Raw genomic sequence first — 17,680 nt, forward strand, 5'->3', positions numbered from 1 at the left:
TACACTAAACAAATTAATTAACAAATGTAATTTCAAGAAAATACATACGTTAACTTACAAGATTCCCACGAAAAATTATTCACACTACTTTATTATAAAAGGAAGCATCTATTATCATAAACACTAAAATTAGACCTACAATTCATCCCAGGACCAAGATGCCTATTCTCTTGCAATCTTATCGTCAACTCTAACACAAAATTCCATAATAATAAAAAATTAAAAAATTACTTGGACCTCATAAAAGGACTACTGACAACAATGAAGGGAGAAATGCTATCAAGAAAATGCGCAAAATTGTATTTATTTTGATGCAGCTGATCATGATTCTAAACCTTAACCTCTCCCCAGCACTGTTTGATTGAGTAGAGTTCACCACTTCCTTTGTCTTGTTGCTTATTTTCTTGCTGCATCACATCGAATAAAAGACTCACACTTAGGTAATTAAAAATGCAAGTTGCTAAATAAAAACATAAATCACAAGTATTCACATTTTAAGCATAATAAAACAAAAGAGTAACTTGACAGATAAATGTTTCTTACCTTCCAGGATATACACAGCTCCCGTGACCTGCAAAATTAAAACTAATATATCAATCACAAGGGTTACTTATTATTATTATACCTGAAAAAAAACATACAAAATTGTGGACCCTTTTACAATGATGTATTTGGGGGGGTAAGTATGGAAACAAGACAATTGTACTGAACTTTTCCCGTGAAAATTTGGAAGGCAAGAAAATTAGTCGTACTATATCATATGTTGAAGGTAATATAGAAACATGGTCCAGAATCTTTTCAACTTGTCAGAAGAAAAAAACAGGATGCTCTCACTCTCAGACAAACAAGCTTCCAACTCATAGAGAGTGGGTACTAGTGCTCTTTCTTACCAGTTTTCTCTTTTCATTTGAATTTTCACATAAAAAAATAAAAGAAGAGCCAACCCAAAAGTGCCTTTGCACTTTGTTAGTGTGTGGTGTGGGTGCCACACACACAAATTCATTTCAAATCATGAATCATTACATTACAATGCCATGACTCTACTTTTAAATTACTCTTTCAGTTCCTTTTTAAGTGTAGTCTTTGTAGAAAAATTTTGTTTTATTTATTTGTCTTTTCTAAAGTTCGGCAAAACATTAACAATTTATGCAAAGAGAAAAATAAGTGGACTGACATAACAAACAATTAAGGGTATTATAGTAAAAAGACAAATACTTTCATAAAAAGTAACAAAATTAATTAATTTTCTTAGTATGGATAAATAACCTTGAAACACGACTAAAAAGAAAATGAGATTAATTTTGATACTTTGTCAACAAATCACAAATCATTTTTTGTATAACTTTTAAGATAAATAAGATTAAAGTGAAATATTTTAGTAATCCAACAATTGTGATCAACTTACAATATTATTGCATATGAATTAAATCCTTAAAGTATTTCTCTTTTCCAATCATCAATAAAGTTTGTTACAGTAGTCACAACAAGCCCTTTATTAGTCTTAAAAGAGTTAACTCTACTTTATATGACCATAATAAAGTAAGCTAATTAGTTAAAACTTAAAACAAGAAGGATTTGAAGCACATAACACTAATAGCTACATCAAAATAGAGATAAAAAAAGGCAATAACAAAAAGCAGCAAAAGTTGGCCTTCCCTTTAAGAATCACAAGTAAAAATTTGATGCCACATTGAAAATTCTCAAATCCCCCAATGTATCAATTAGCAACACAATCCAAATATCAATCCCAGGCTCAACCTTTTGGCAATGTCAAATTGAAAAACTGTAACAAATTGAAGGAATGAATTACTTACTGGGATCTGTAGTAGTGATCATAGCAACTCCTTTGAAGTCACAAGTTCCAGGAGCTTTCCCTTCTTTCTGATAATAGCTATCAAAAGCATAAGAAGCATGATTCTTAACATTACTAGGCTTGTAGCAACTCTCTCCCGGCTGAATCTCCGAACAATTAGCCCTCCCTGGTCCACAAGCCCAATCCAACGCAGCCTGCAATGTCTTCGAATCAAAACCATCCATCGCAACACAGTAAGTCTGATTCGTCGTATCATTAGCCAAAAAAGTTCCAATTCCAGACACATGAAGCAAATAAACCGCCGTCATGTTCCCATAAAAAAGACCCCAATTAGCCTCTGAAACCGGCGAAGACCTCAAATCCTCATCAAAAAGCTCATAAACATAAACACTAGAAGTAACTTCAGGATGCAAAGGAGTTCCACTATGATCAAAAACATGCTTAATCAAATTAGAGTTATAAGTATCAGCATTATCTTTACTAGCATAAGGCTCTTTAGAATCACCCTTAGAAGGCCAACCAGTTTCGGTAACAAGAACAACAACATCAGTAACATTAAGATTCTTCATTGAAAAATAAGCAGCATCAATCATTGCATCAAACACATTAGTATAATGAAGCAAAGTATTAGGATCCACCATTTCTTTATCAGGAGTAACAGATTTAAAAAGTGCATTATCTAAAGGAACAACACCTTTATTCTGCATGAAAACATAGTAAGGGTAAAAATTCATCATCAAAGGGGATTCAGTTTTAGAAAGAAACTGAAGAATAGGAAGAATAAAAGAAACAAGGGTTTGATTGAAAAAAGCTTCAGAAGGTGGAAAAGGATCAAGAATAATGGAAGAAGCATGAGGAGTTGAAACTTTGATTTTTTGATGAAGATTTGAAGCAACAAGAGCATTGTAAAGAGATTGCATAGCAGGAAGAAGAAGAGGAACAGAAGAAGGAACAGTAGTGAGAACCTCGTCGCCGACGGAGATTCCGGTGATTAATGTTTGAGGGTAAAAAGAGACGACGTTTCGGTAGATCCATGAAGCTGCGGTTGTGTTGGAAGAACCAATTGCGATGAGTTGGTTATTGGGGACACTTATGATGACACGAATTTTGGTACCAGATAAGGATTTAAGAATGTCTGGGTTTGCATCGTAGATACGAACGTGTGTTATTTTCTGTAACTGAAGAAACGAAGCTAAGTCCGAACCTGATGGCATGTTTTCAACGTCTGAGCCAATGTTGACGCCAACGAATGGACCATTTTCTTCATTTTGTTGTTTGATTTGAAAATGTGAATAAGTTGAGGGGAGAGAAGTTGTTTGGTTACCTGTGGTGGAAATAGAGAGGAAGGAAAATGAGAGGATGGAAAGGAGAAAGATGAGGTTGTTAGAGTTTGTTGCCATTGTTGGAATTGAAAAAGAGTATCTGGTTAAGTTCTTCTTCCTCTGTTTCGGCTTCAGCTACAGAAGAACCTTGCATTATCTCATCAAAATATGTTATTTTATTTTAATTATTCTCTAATTTAATATAAGTTGGGTGATTAATTTGGTTGGAGTGAGGCAACAGAGGAAGAAGATCTAGGAAGAGAGAGAGAGAGAGAGAGAGAGAGAGAGAGAGAGATGTGAAATGCGTGCGTGCTCAGTGCTCACTTCACTTCCCTCTGTTATCGGACTTTACTGCTTTTTTTGCGAGTCTTGAAGATTCGTCGCTGCTTCTGGGTTCTCTAAAATACCCTTTCAACTCAAAGTCCACATAAAAAAACAAAAAATAAAAGGAAATTGTTTTATTTAGCTTTTTATAAATTTTTAAGTAATACCAAATTTATACTTAGATTTTTGCCAGACCAAAAACACTAATATTCACGTGAAAAGCCATCTTTCTCTTGTGTGTTACTTTTAGGATTATTAAAATTACTTTTTTTTTAAATTATTATTTTTCTTTATAAATTTTAACTTAACTAATAAATATTATCAATTCTTAGATTTATTATAATCTTACAATTGTGTAAATAAGTTTATGGTGATATTAAAAAAATAAACTACGATAATTTTAAAAATGGATTCAAAATATTTTTGTTGACAAATTTTTAAATATGCTGTTGATACCATAAAAAATATATATTTACAATGAGAAAATTAAATGCAAATTTTTTATTTTGATGTGTACGAGTTTTTTATTCTTCTAACTTTAAGAAGAAAAAAAATAATTTTAGCTACGGTAAAAATAAGTTAAACCAAGATATATTTTGTAAGATTTAAGATTGAAATGATAGAAAAAAAATTAACGTCTAAATATGATATGATACTTATTAAAAAATCATCTATAGACATGGTTTGAACTTTTTTAAAAGTTTTGGTATGATCACTTAAATACTTATTTGATATTAAAACATTCAAATAAACAATTTAATATATATTTATATAAAGTAGTGAATTAATAAATTAATGAAATTATATCTTATTTTGATATTTAACATAAATATATTAACTTTAAATGATATTAAATTTAAACTCTATTTTATGATAATATATTTTTATAAATATAATAATATTTTTAAATATATAAAAAATTAATATATATAATTACACACTAAAATGCTTAAATTATCAATTTTATTATTTAATATTATGTACAAATTTTAATATGATTATACAATTTTATTCAATATTTGGTTTGCAAAATCATTAAAATTATAGAATAATATTATATTTGCATTGGCAAATTTGTTATTTACACTCAAATAATTGGATTTGTTTTAATGAGAGTTATTTATTTAGTATAACATAATTAATAGATATTTCAATCATTTAACTATTTGTTATGAATGTCTATAATAAAACTATTTGATATAATTAAAGTTTGATAGAAGTACAATCTCAATTAGAGCATATGAAAAATATCAATTCAGAATATTATAATTTAATTAATAAAATTAGTTAAATTATTTGTTTATAACTAAATTGATATTTTTTAATGAAAAAAAGACTAAATATGATTTTTTTTTTTTTTATTATATCTGAGATTGGATATTTGTAAGGGAAAAAATACACTAACTATCAGGGTTTTTTTTAAATAACCCTATTTTCAAAAAAAGTTGCACAAACATTTCCTTTTTAAATTTATTAACTAAAATATTCTTTTTTTTTTCTAAGTCACAAGTCGCCATTTTACTAAGTCTACATTTCGAACGACGATTTTCTAAAAAATTTAAAAAAGAAAATCATTTTTTTTTAATTTTATTCAAATAACAAAAATAATATATATATATATATATATATATAATTAGTATAATTCATAAAAATATAAAAATACAAAATTTAAATTACATAGATTAACTAAAACTGCTTGTAATATTTAGACAATATTTTCGAATATGGTCAGATAACCGTATATTTTTTTTTGTACTTTTACTTTTAACGTTCATTTCAATTATAATATTTTTTCTTTTAAGTCTATTTCAATTTAAAATTTATGATATTTTTTATGTATATATATAGCGAATTGTACCTTAAAAAAAAGTATTTTGATTAATAAATTTAAAAAAAAAAAAGATATTGAAAAAAAAAACCTAGTTATCATGTCTTATCTACTTCTCTAAATTTATTATTCGTTTTGATTTTGCAAGCATGTCACGGGCAAGAAATTCGAAAGTAGCTTGGCTTTCTTGGTCAGAAATCAGAATCTAGGCATTTGTGCATAACAGAATAGAAAAATGGAGAAAATTATCCACCCCGTGTCTGCATGGCTCCGATAAAATAAAACTGTAACTCTACAGCACATTAGTGGAAGACATTTGTCAATTTACCTTTTTTACTCGTGTTCTTTTGTCATTATATTTTCTAGATTTCAAAATATTATTATTATATTAAATTTTAAAAATTATTTCTGCCACAAAATTTTAGATTTTCGTTTCTGATTAGTTGACAATTTTTCAAAGCATATGACTTTTTAGGGTCTTATAATTTTTATTTTAAATTTAATATTTTTCCTCCTTTACTTTATTTATATAAAAAATAATTAAAAAAAACCTAAATTCTATGATAAAAAACATTTAACATATTAACGGTCAAAGTCAATATAAAATTTCACTTTAAAAATTAAAACTATTTTTCACAAATTTAAGTCAAAATATACATAAATAATTGTGTTTTGTATTTTATATTACCGTTACAATCAAAATAACACACCTCTTTGATACACTTTAAGAAATTAAAACAAATTGGATTCTGAATCTAATTCTTAAAGAATTCAGATATACAAGAATTGTAATGAATCAAATTATTCTAAAAATACAAAAATATTACTAGACAAATTAATTTTAGCGTGGGCTAAACATCTATACTAACATCCCAAAAGCTGATACTAATAAGCAATTTAACGTCAGCGTAGCTTCGGAATCGTAGCGTCTACTTATTGGCAGTTTGGCACGGGCTAAAGCCAACAACACACACACTTCAAGCGTGTGTATAGAATAATACGCTAAAAGTTTGTGTGAAAAAATAAATAAATAAATAAGTGTAGGGGAACATTGCAATTAGTTTCCCCAAATTTCCAGGCATACACAGAAAGAATGTCACGATCACGATCAATTTTCTAGGAATGATAAACGACAATATGCCAAAGCCTTTTGTGAGGCTTAAAATATGATACAAATTTCAAATAAGCAAAAGTAATAGTCAACATGATAAAAATTAATAGCCAATATGATAAAAATATTCCTTTAAACAAAAGATTTTTTTTTTATATATTTCGTTTATTTAACTAAAATGCCACACTAAAAAAAATATAAAAATACTCTACTTTTTTGTTTCAATTGTTGATCACAATTTAGATATGCGACGATGTAAAGACAATTTTTTTTTTATCTTTTAATAGATGGTCGTATTATGGAGATGTGACATTTTACTGTTATATTTTTTTGTTGTTGCCATTTTATAAATAATTCTGTTAATTGTTAATTATATTTATTATTATTTAATAAATTATAAATAATTAAAATATTTAAAAAAATTAAATACTATTAATAAAATAAAATACATTAATAAATAATAATAATAATTTTAATAATATTATAAGTTTTAATAATAATAATAATAAAAAGAATAATAGTTTTAATAATAAAAAGAAAATTATATTAATAAAAGGACCACGCAATATTAAAGGACCACGTCGTGGGGATTAGATGACCATCAACCTTGTGGAGTCCATGAATGCAGTATTAAAAGGACCACGCAACCTTCTCAGGTCCAATCAACATATTATAAAACAAGGATACTGTTTTCAACCATGGCAAAACAACACGCATCAATTTTAGCTTCTGGTCAGGTATACACAGAAACATGCATAACTTTTATGAAATCGGAAATATGTAAATTCAATAGTCATAAAGTCGATAGTTTTGATCGGAGCAACCATACTTTTACGGTACACGAAACGGTAAATTCAAGGGCGACCAATTAGTAATTTCAGTGTAAACCTTCTTAAAAATTTGTCCGATTGTGGAAAATATCAAGTTAAACATATGTATTGTTCACATATAATAGCAACAAATATAATTATTGGAGCCTTATACTTGTTGTGTACAAGGTGGAAACGGTACTAAAAGTCAACGGTGAAGCATTCCAACCCATATCAAAATGAATGATATTGACCACGGTATGAAGGTGTTAAGGCGTGTCACAATCCACTAATGCGGAGAGTCATGAAAGGTCGTCGAAATACCAAACGCATTAGAAGAAATTGACAATGTGGATAGAGTCCCAAGAAAGTGCGAATTATGTCAGGTATCTGGTCATACTAAAAAAATTGTTCAAACACTGTTGACACATTTACTCAAAGTTGATGTATTTTTTTCTTTTAATTTGATGTATTTTTATTTTATTATTAGTATAATTTTCTTTTTATTATTATTATTATTATTAAAATTAATAGTATTATTAAAATTATTATTCTTATTATTATTATTAAAATTTATAATATTATTAAAATTATTATTATTACTAATTATTAATATATTTTATTTTTATTAATAGTATTTTGAATTTTTAAATATTTTAATTATTTATAATTTATTAAATAATAATAACACACAATTAATAATTAACAGAATTATTTATAAAATGGCAACAACAAAAATATAGCCGTGGAAGGTCGCATCTCCGAGATGCGATCATCTATTAAGGGATAAAAAAAATTTGCCTTCACATTGTCGCATCTCTAAGTTGCGATCATTTGTGACAAAAAAATAGAATATTTCTGTATTTATTTTTTAGAGTGTGGTATTTTGGTTAAATAAATAAAAAATCTAAAAAATACCCTAGAAAAAATTGCTTAAAAAACTAGCTAGTATATACTGATAAGCTAAAGAATGATAGACAGAAGAGAAAAGTTGTTAACCAGCATTTCAAAAGGCCTTAAATTAATGAGTCTACCATCCAACAAAAGTATGCTACAATTAACATTGAAAAAAATATAGAATATTGAAGCTAGTGTATTGAGAAGAAATATAAAAATCCCTCTCCCAACCAGTCATCCCACCTACCACTATTATAAGGCTTATTTCTATCACTTTAAGTTTTATGATTAGCCTTGTACAAAAAAAAGTAACATGATGCTAAATATTGTAACAAAGGAATTATTAATTTAAGCACGATGGACAATACCTAAAAAAAAGATGTGTAAATTCATAAATGAAAAGAACAAAGTATACTACTAGTATGTATAGTACAAATGAGGATGTGAAGTGTGTTACAATTGTACTGACTGAAAAACGCTACGTGTCATATGTATATCCACTCAACAAAATTATAAACCAAACTGTATCAAAGGGAAATCTACTGCATATAGAAAAATAATGATTAAATAATATATATCGACGTATTAGTTTTATCCTGTCCAAGCAAATGAAATCAAGTACTACTTTTTGAGTGATGAAACGTTTCACACGTTTGCTTATAAAGTACTACAACATTTTATTATTTGGTTTAAACTTGTTTTGGCAATAGGAGAATTATCCTTCCGACTGGAACTCTAAGATTACATCGACAGTCATAGCTCACTCTCAGTGGTCAGGAAAACACTTGTGTCTTTGTTTTCTCAGCTAAAATCATAATTTGTTGCTGTGTTTGGTTGCTCTAACATTATTATTTTGCAGATGGCTGGGTCTGACTTGTGGGATTGGCCTAAGAATGATAACCGTAGATTGCTTCATGCTGTATATCATGTTGGTGACCTTGAACGCACCATCAAGTACCCTTTTTCTTCTTTATTTTTGTGTTTAATTCAATTAGATGCAAGTGCATGCTTATAATATAATATGGTTCTCTCAGATTTTATACTGAATGTTTGGGGATGAAGCTTTTGAGGCAAAGGGATGTTCCGGAGGAGAAGTATGCCAATGCTTTTGTTGGATTTGGCCCTGAACAGTCCCATTTTGCTGTTGAATTGACATATAGTATGTTATTCCTTTCATTTCCTTAATGTGTGTTTGTTATTATATAATAATCTTTAAATATATTACAACTACAAAAACAACTCTAAATGTGGCTTATATAACTCATTTTAGTCTTTAAATGTGTTTTTAGTTTGTTAATTTAATCTTCAAATATTATTTTTTTGTCAAATTAGTTTATAAATTATTAATAAAAGAGACATTTAAAGATGTGTTTGTAATTTTAATAAATTCAAATATTATAATAACAACAATCAACACATCACAAATTTAAGAATAAAAGTAATTATTTGCAACAATTAAAAGAGATATATTATGCACCCACTTTTCAAAGTTTTTATGTCCATTCCTGAAACATATACACACTAAGAATGGAGAAGAGACATATTGCGGGTTTGAAATTGTATCTTTAACATATCAAATGTCCTCACATCCTTTTATCACTTGAACTTCACCTAAGGAGAATTTTTTGAGTACTTAGTAACTATTTTTTTCTTACCACATGATTTTTTTTAATTCTTCTAACTATTTAACTATATGATCTTATATTAGATTATGGGGTGACTTCTTATGACATTGGAGATGGGTTTGGATATTTTGGAATTGCAACTCAAGATGTAAGACAGTTTAACTGTAATAACTTAAGAAAAGGTTGAGCATGTAATGTATATTCTAACTTGTGAATAATATGAATGAACAATGTAACATTGTTCAATTGTTAGGTTTACAAATTGGTTGAGCACATTAGGTACAAAGGTGGAAACATCACTAAAGAGGCTGGTCCAGTTGACGGAGGAACAACTGTTACTGCCTTTGTGAAGGATCCTGATGGCTACACTTTTGCACTTATTCAAAAACCTGTAGTTAATGACCCTTTTTGTCAAATAATGCTTCGTATTGGTGATTTAGACCGCGAAATCAAGTTTTATGAAAAGGTAACAAACAATCCAACACATTTTTGCACTGGATTTTATGAGTTATGATTCAATTATGCAGTAAACCAATTGTGGTTTATTAACTGAAGTTATGTTCTTAATCTTATTTTACACACAGGCTTTGGGCTTGAAGGTGGTGAGGAAGGTTGATAATCCTGAGAAAAAGGTGAAGTTTCCTCCTTTCTTTATCTAAGCAATGTACTTAATAGCAGGACAATTTTCATGTCAAAACCATTCTAACAGACACAACACAACTATGTTTTTGGCCAACAATAATTGTTCGATTTGTCTTTAAATAAGATTCATTAACCACTTGAGTTCAATCACTTACAATACTACAAATAAATAGTCTAAACTTGTTATTAAAACACAAAATAATGTTGCTTGTCCTATACAGTACACTAAAGCTATACTTGGGTACGCAGAGGAGAACGAAACAACTGTGTTGGAGTTGACATATAATTATGGTGTGACGGAATACTCTAAGGGAAATGGTTATGCACAGGTTAGTTTATAAGTTAAATTATATGTGACCTTGTTGGAGCCTAAACTGGATTTGTGCAGCACATATTAGTGATTTGTGCAGCACATATTAGTGATCAAACTTGTTTGATGTATCTATAACAGATTGCTATTGGTACCGATGATGTATACAAGAGCGCCGATGTAGTTAAGCTAGTGATAGAAGAGCTTGGAGGTGAGATCACTCAGCAACCAGGACCACCTCCTGGCCTTAACACAAAAGTCACTTCTTTTTTAGACCCGGAAGGATGGAAAACTGTAAGTTACTTATTTCTTCCCTTTGGTTATGTTGACTAAGGGTATCACTGCAATTTATATGAAATATTAACTTAATAAAGATTTTGTTTTTAAAATTGATTGAAATAGAATGAGAAAGAATGATTACAATGAGAGTAAATTTTACTTTTTTAACAATGTGAACAAAGAATGGAATGACAGTAAATTCTACTTTGCTACCATAATAATAATATTAACAACAATAAGATTTGTTTTGTATGTAGGCGCTTGTTGACAATGAAGATTTTCTGAAGGAACTGGAGTGAAGAACTAGTGGCATTAGACTAGTGCTTTTGTGGGAATAAATTGTCTTCGCAATATTGATCTTTCATGTGCTTCTGTAATCTATTTTCAAGTACACTTAAAACTTCCTTTTCCATTCTATCTATCTACTACTATTAATCTACTGATTTAGTATATGATTTTATCACATACTTGAGTATATGATTTTATCAATTATGGTTGACATTTTTTACAAGACCGGTAGTTGCACGTGCCCCTAACCATCTATTTTTCTCTATCACTTTTTTCTTGACAAAATATTTATCACTCTAACCCTCGCATTTATTGTTCTCTCTTTAACTTTTATATCAATTAAAAAATATTGATAGTATTAAATTAGAAGTGGTGGAATTTATTATCAATTTTAATATTCAAATAAAAAAAAAATCTAGTAAGCGATAACCCTTGTTAGAAAAAAGAGTAATAGCGTGAAAGTTGTATTTGGTTAAATACTTAATATACCCTCTAATATGGGAGAACTACGTTGTAGAATGCATAGATACGGGTATATAGTATTTGTACTGGGTATGAATATTAGATACAACTAGATTAGTTAGGTTAGCTAAATGTTAAAATCCAATAACATATAATGAAAAATGTAAAAGAGTTTTTTATATCAATAATAAATCACAGTGATTCTATGTTTAAAAATATTTGACTTAAAAGAGTTTTTTATATCGATAATAAATTCCAATTATTCTATGTTAAAAAATATTTGACTTGTATAATAATTATTTTGAAAGTAATACACATGAATAATTATGATATTCTAACAATGTAAAATATTTTATTTATATAGTCAATGCATACAAATTAAACTAAAAATATAATTTATTATTAAATTAAAAAATGAAACATAAACTTAAAATAAAAAATGTAAATCTAATAAAATATAGGTATAAATTAAAAAAAATAATCATTTGATATTAAATTAAAAATTTATTGAAAATATGATATTTTAAAATAAAATTATTATTCTAAATTATAAAAATATGAATATTGATTTAATTTTTAAAATAAATATAAATCTATTATGTAGTCTTGTTAATTACATATAATATTTAGCACACCTTTATCAGTTTTTCTTATTTCCACATATACCCTTATCAAATACATTTCACCTTCACCATATATTTTTATCAAATATATTTCACCTTTATCATGTCTTTCTTTATCAAATACATTTTTTTAATAATATTTATCAAATGCTTTCCTCTTGACCATAGTTTTTTCTTATCAAATACATTTCACATTCATCATTTTTTTATTTATCAAATACATCTCACATTCACCATAGTTTTTTTTTATCCAATACATTTCACCTAGACCACAATTTTTTATTTTTATTTTAGTAGAGATAATAAATTTCATCGTAATTAAATTTTTTTTATCTCAGAAGAGATGATAAATTTCACTATAATTAATTTACACAATTATGAAGTTCTAGTTCGAATCCAGGACAATACGTCTAATCTAACGATATCGACAATGAGACTAGGACTTAAAGACCAAAGTTTTAAAATTAAATTGGATTTTTTTTTTTGTAGTTTAACTTTCTTAACTAAAAATTCACAATTAAATAATTTAGGAATTAATAATATTAATTACATGTATTTATTTAATAATAAAAATATTAAATATATTTACTTTGTTCTTTCTTTCCCTTTTGAAAAATGAATCGAGGGGATCCAAATTCCAAATTCTCACTTAATTTTCTTTTCCATTTTACTATATACGGTAACCAATCAAAACCTTAGTTGGTAACGTGTAACCGCTTAATGTACGTCGCTTGTTTGTGCACAAACAAATTTTAATTTATTTAATAAAAAAAAGAGCATGCCGAGAATTGATACCTCGTCATCTTTGTTTCAATCACCCACGTTAGATTACAACTACAATAGCGTACAAAAAGAATAAACGAAGGAAGATTTGTGGGTCGGTTACATTACCAAGTGTCTCTCTCTTACCTCATTTAACTGTTTGCCGTTTGTTTTTCCTCTTCAAAATTTGTTTTCTCAAACATTGATGATTTGATTCAATTACTTAAACCACATTCACATTCACACTCACACTATTCACTCAATTTATCTCAACAACCACAACTATGCCTATCTAGACATCGTTTCTTGATTTTGATGGCTCTTGACTCAGTTATTAAAGCTACATTCTTCTGGGGTTGTTCCAATTCCAAACCTCATCCTCAATTGGGTTCTCATTCCTTGCTCATTGGGAATCTGAGAAATGATTTTCTTCGTAGATGTTGTTATTTGGCTGTTTTAGCTCAGAAAGCTACCATTCCTGTTGAAGATGAAAAACCTTTGCTTCATTCTCCTAATCCCGCTGCTGCTCATGATCATGATGCCCTTCTCCTCAATCACTCCAACGGCTTTCACAAGGACATCAACATGCTTCCCAGTGAGTAGTTATATTTATATCATATTCACTCTCATGTGCTGCTGATTATTGCTCTATCTATCACCATTGAGTTATTAGAATTACAATTATATCAATTCATATATCTCCAATTTGCATTTGGGGAAATCAATTTTGTTGTTGAAGCTGGCATGGCGACATGTTTATTAGCATTCGACTAAAAGATATAAAGTTGATTTAGTGGTTGAGATCGAGGAGTTAAGAACCGGAGTGATAAGGAGATTGACGGTTTAATAGTCACCCCAACAAAATATTTTAACTATACCAATGTTTGTTAGTTATTTCAAAAAATATCAGCATTCAGCTACTTTCTTCCATTTTGACTTGTTATGCTCCTCAGACCTGAGTTCCCTGCGGTCAGCAGTAACCGGCAAAAGAGCTGTCTGATCTTGATCGGACGGTTTAAATTCAAACTCAGTATTTAAAATTATAAATAAAAACTTAATCTTCCTTCGGCCTCCTGTTGACTGCAGGGAATCCGTGTTCATGCTCCTCATTGTTTTTTTAATCTCGTATTTTAATAATATAATTTTCTCATATGTATTCTTTGTGAAACTTTCTAGATAATAAAGGTAGTCAAGAGACCAAGATGGCAGAGAAGCCCTACTAATCAAAACACAAATCTTTCACATGATAAGAGCAGTGTTAGTGAAGTAGCACTTATAGTGACTTTATAACACTAAAGTATAGCAAAGTTTTATCAATCAACTATACACAATTTAGTACAAAGAGCTATCAAATAGAGGCTATAGCACTGTAGCGTAGCTAAATTTGAACAAATTTCTATTTTATGTGATCCTCGATTGACAATACTAGCTAAGTGAACATTTAGAGAAAGGATTTCAACCCTCTACTCTCTCTAACTTGCTGGCTCTATGTTTCCCCCCCTATTCTCTTTAATCTAATAGTAGGAAATCAAAAACCACTGGACAAGAGAGAAAGTTTGTGATGTAATTACTAACAGTTGTGTTCGTAAGATATGCGGAAAGGCAATAGACTATTTATGCTATAGAACACCAGATTGTCTAAATGGTTAACCATGCCCATCCCATCTATTGTCATTTTGGCGATACATAGTGGACTCAGGGCGAGACAGCCTGAAATGTCGACAAAGTACAATGCATCAACTGAGCATGGTTTTGATTTTTAAGTGCAAGCATGCACTATATAGTCTTGACTTCAGATATTATGACGATCCTAAGCAGAGCATCTTATGTGCTATTTGATGATCCTTGTGTCCTTCTGATGATACTAATAGGGTGTTTGGAACTGCGGCAGGGATCCTCTAACCGCATGGTAGGAATGAAGCTACCGATTGTAGCTTCACGGTAAACGTGCGTTAACACACATTAAAATAATTATATTGTAGTTTTTGCTGAATGTATCGTATAATTAGAAGTTATGATGCGTCACTTTGATCTTGCTTTTAAATTAGTGTACATAGGCGGAAAATGTACGGTTTTAATCTGTGGGATGGTACCCTACTTGTCAAAATATACATGTTGAATCATGCATTTTTCTACTATACATGTGGCTGCATGTAGATAAACAAAATTCTGTAATATAATGAATGCAACTTATGATTTTAAACTTGATGTAGCCAGTATGCGTGATACGAACACGGTGTTTGTATCAATGCGGTTTAATTCCCTTTCCTATTTTAATCTACATTTTAACTTGACTATGTAACTTGGGTAATTGCAGAGCCATTAACGGCAACTGATGTTTCTTCTTTGGCTAGTGATGGATCGAAGGTGCGCGTGGCTTATCAGGTATCATGATTAATAATTTCTATTTTCTATTCAGATAATCCATGCCATTATTTCCTTTGCTAACTAGTCAATTGTTTGACACAGGGACTTCCGGGAGCATATAGTGAAGATGCAGCTTTGAAAGCGTATCCAGAATGCGAGACTGTGCCATGTGACGAGTTTGAAGCGGCATTTAAGGTTCCTTTATTCAATTTATGATATCTTCTCTTTCCCCTTTTTCCCACTTGATGTTTTAATTTATGAATTATAAATGCTGCATTGATATATTTGTGTTTTTCCTGTAGGCAGTTGAATTGTGGTTGGTAGATAAAGCGGTTCTACCAATTGAAAATTCTGTGGGCGGAAGCATCCACCGCAATTATGACTTACTTCTTCGACATAGGTTGCACATTGTTGGGGAGGTTCAGTTGCATGTTAACCATTGTCTCTTAGGGTTACCTGGCGTGACAAAAGAGGAGCTCAAAAGTGTCGTTAGTCATCCTCAGGTTCACCAGTTTTTTAGTTCTTGACTAAGTTTATGATTGCAAAGACTCCTGAAACTGCAAACTGTATCACTAGAATAAGCTTACCTGTTCCTTAAATATTAAGAAATTTTAAAATGCTGTTTTAATATTTTTACATGCAGGCTCTTGCTCAATGTGAGATGGTGCTTAATGATTTAGGTGTTGACAAAATTGGTGCACATGATACTGCTGCTGCTGCTCAGGTATATTATGAATTTTCTTTTTGTCTGAAAGTATGTATCGACTAAGTTGTAGAGTGACATGTCCTAACTATTAGGATCTTGTGAACAGACAGTGGCCATAAATTGTGTAAGACACACTGGAGCTATTGCAAGTACGCGAGCTGCAAAAGTATATGGCCTGGACGTTCTTGCAGAAAGAATTCAGGTAATACTTCCTTTACACGATTTTAAAGATTTAGATGCTAAAAAATATTGCCTTGCCTTAGTTTGCGTTTTCATATTTTCACATGGTTTTTAATGCATGCCTCTTCCAAATTATTGTTTTCCTCTTAGCTAGGATTGGACAGTTGTGTATTTAATATTTTCTCAATGTATGAGCCAATCTTTAAAAAAGTGCCATGGTTGTTATTTTCCATCTAGAAATGAGTATGGTTTTGACCTCTTATTTATCCTAATTTCTTTATTTTGAGATGTCGTGACTCATGATAAGAAACTTGTTGCTGGTTATTTCTTTCTCTACGTTCATGTTACATTGGAGAACATGTTCTGTTATTATAGTAAAAAAAGTATAAAATTGAACATATTTATGTTTGTTAGTTTAAGTCAAGATTAAAGTTGAGCTGTTCATTGCTATCCTCATAGGACGATGACGTAAACATTACCCGTTTCTTGGTCCTTGCAAGGGAGCCAATAATTCCAGGAACCGACCGGCACTATAAGGTATACAAGTTGTGTTTAAATATATTTTTAGTTTTGGAATTTGCTGATGAGTTCGTGATTTTTCTTCAGACTAGCATAGTTTTCAGTATAGAAGAAGGTCCTGGTGTACTATTCAAAGCTCTATCAGTGTTTTCTATGAGGGATATTAATTTGTCAAAGGTGAGTTGATTAATTCAAAGCTCTATCAGTGTTTTCTGGTGAACTTTTGAAATTAAAACACACATTTATTGCTCTTTATTTTTTACCATTTGTAATTCAGATAGAGAGTCGCCCATTGAAGCAGCGCCCATTAAGGGTTGTTGATGATTCGAATGAAGGGAGTGCCAAGTGAGTAACTTTGTTCCCTATTTGAGATTTGCAATAGTTCATTTAGTGTGTAAATTTTTTTAGTTTAAACACAAACTGAACAATGACAAGTGATGCATACTATAGCCAGTCAACATTTATGAAGATAATGGATGTCTGGATTGTTTGGACCACTTTTTTTATAATTCTCACCGGTTCTGAGATTAGCCTATATCTTGGTTTAAAATGACTGATACCTGACCGGTTTCTGCTTCGACTGGCCAATCTGGTTTTTAAAACTCTTGTTTTGGTTTTAATTCATGGTTAATGATTCTGATATTTTGCACGGAAATTAACTGTAAAACTATGTTTTGGAAATAAACATTTTCTGGTGGCAGGTATTTCGACTACCTCTTCTACATCGATTTTGAAGCTTCAATGGCCGAACCTCGTGCACAATATGCTTTAGCACAGTTGCAGGTCCGTCCATCCATCATCAACTCGGTTTAA

At 29.9% G+C, this 17,680-nt stretch overlaps 3 protein-coding genes across 3 annotated transcripts in view; 2 read left to right on the forward strand and 1 right to left on the reverse strand.

Annotated features, from left to right (window-relative positions):
• Positions 1-3,361, reverse strand: LOC101497452 (glucan endo-1,3-beta-glucosidase 1). Its single transcript, XM_004507624.4, has 3 exons — positions 1,815-3,361; positions 544-571; positions 1-407 (listed from the first exon to the last, which is right to left on the reverse strand). The coding sequence occupies exons 1-3, from the start codon at positions 3,211-3,213 to the stop codon at positions 239-241; spliced, it is 1,596 nt and encodes a 531-aa protein (XP_004507681.1). The 5' UTR covers positions 3,214-3,361; the 3' UTR covers positions 1-238.
• Positions 3,362-8,680: 5,319 nt separating this feature from the next.
• LOC101498440 (lactoylglutathione lyase GLX1) lies at positions 8,681-11,423 on the forward strand. The gene is made up of 9 exons (XM_004507627.4): positions 8,681-8,876; positions 8,964-9,058; positions 9,139-9,263; positions 9,813-9,877; positions 9,983-10,195; positions 10,314-10,361; positions 10,593-10,700; positions 10,823-10,975; positions 11,218-11,423. Exons 2-9 carry the CDS (start codon positions 8,964-8,966, stop codon positions 11,257-11,259), a joined length of 849 nt encoding a protein of 282 aa, XP_004507684.1. The 5' UTR covers positions 8,681-8,876; the 3' UTR covers positions 11,260-11,423.
• Positions 11,424-13,123: 1,700 nt separating this feature from the next.
• LOC101498779 (arogenate dehydratase/prephenate dehydratase 1, chloroplastic) overlaps positions 13,124-17,680 on the forward strand; it is a 5,477-nt gene continuing 920 nt past the window's right edge. The window contains exons 1-10 of the mRNA XM_004507628.4: positions 13,124-13,690; positions 15,413-15,480; positions 15,565-15,657; positions 15,765-15,965; positions 16,106-16,186; positions 16,275-16,370; positions 16,808-16,885; positions 16,955-17,044; positions 17,145-17,212; positions 17,569-17,650. Of these exons, the coding sequence (XP_004507685.1) occupies positions 13,411-13,690; positions 15,413-15,480; positions 15,565-15,657; positions 15,765-15,965; positions 16,106-16,186; positions 16,275-16,370; positions 16,808-16,885; positions 16,955-17,044; positions 17,145-17,212; positions 17,569-17,650 (1,137 nt within the window). The 5' untranslated portion in view covers positions 13,124-13,410. The remainder of the gene's footprint in view (positions 13,691-15,412; positions 15,481-15,564; positions 15,658-15,764; positions 15,966-16,105; positions 16,187-16,274; positions 16,371-16,807; positions 16,886-16,954; positions 17,045-17,144; positions 17,213-17,568; positions 17,651-17,680) is intronic.

Source organism: Cicer arietinum, chromosome 7 (assembly GCF_000331145.2).
Source record: "Cicer arietinum cultivar CDC Frontier isolate Library 1 chromosome 7, Cicar.CDCFrontier_v2.0, whole genome shotgun sequence".
In the NCBI taxonomy this organism is placed as follows: Eukaryota; Viridiplantae; Streptophyta; class Magnoliopsida; order Fabales; family Fabaceae; genus Cicer; species Cicer arietinum.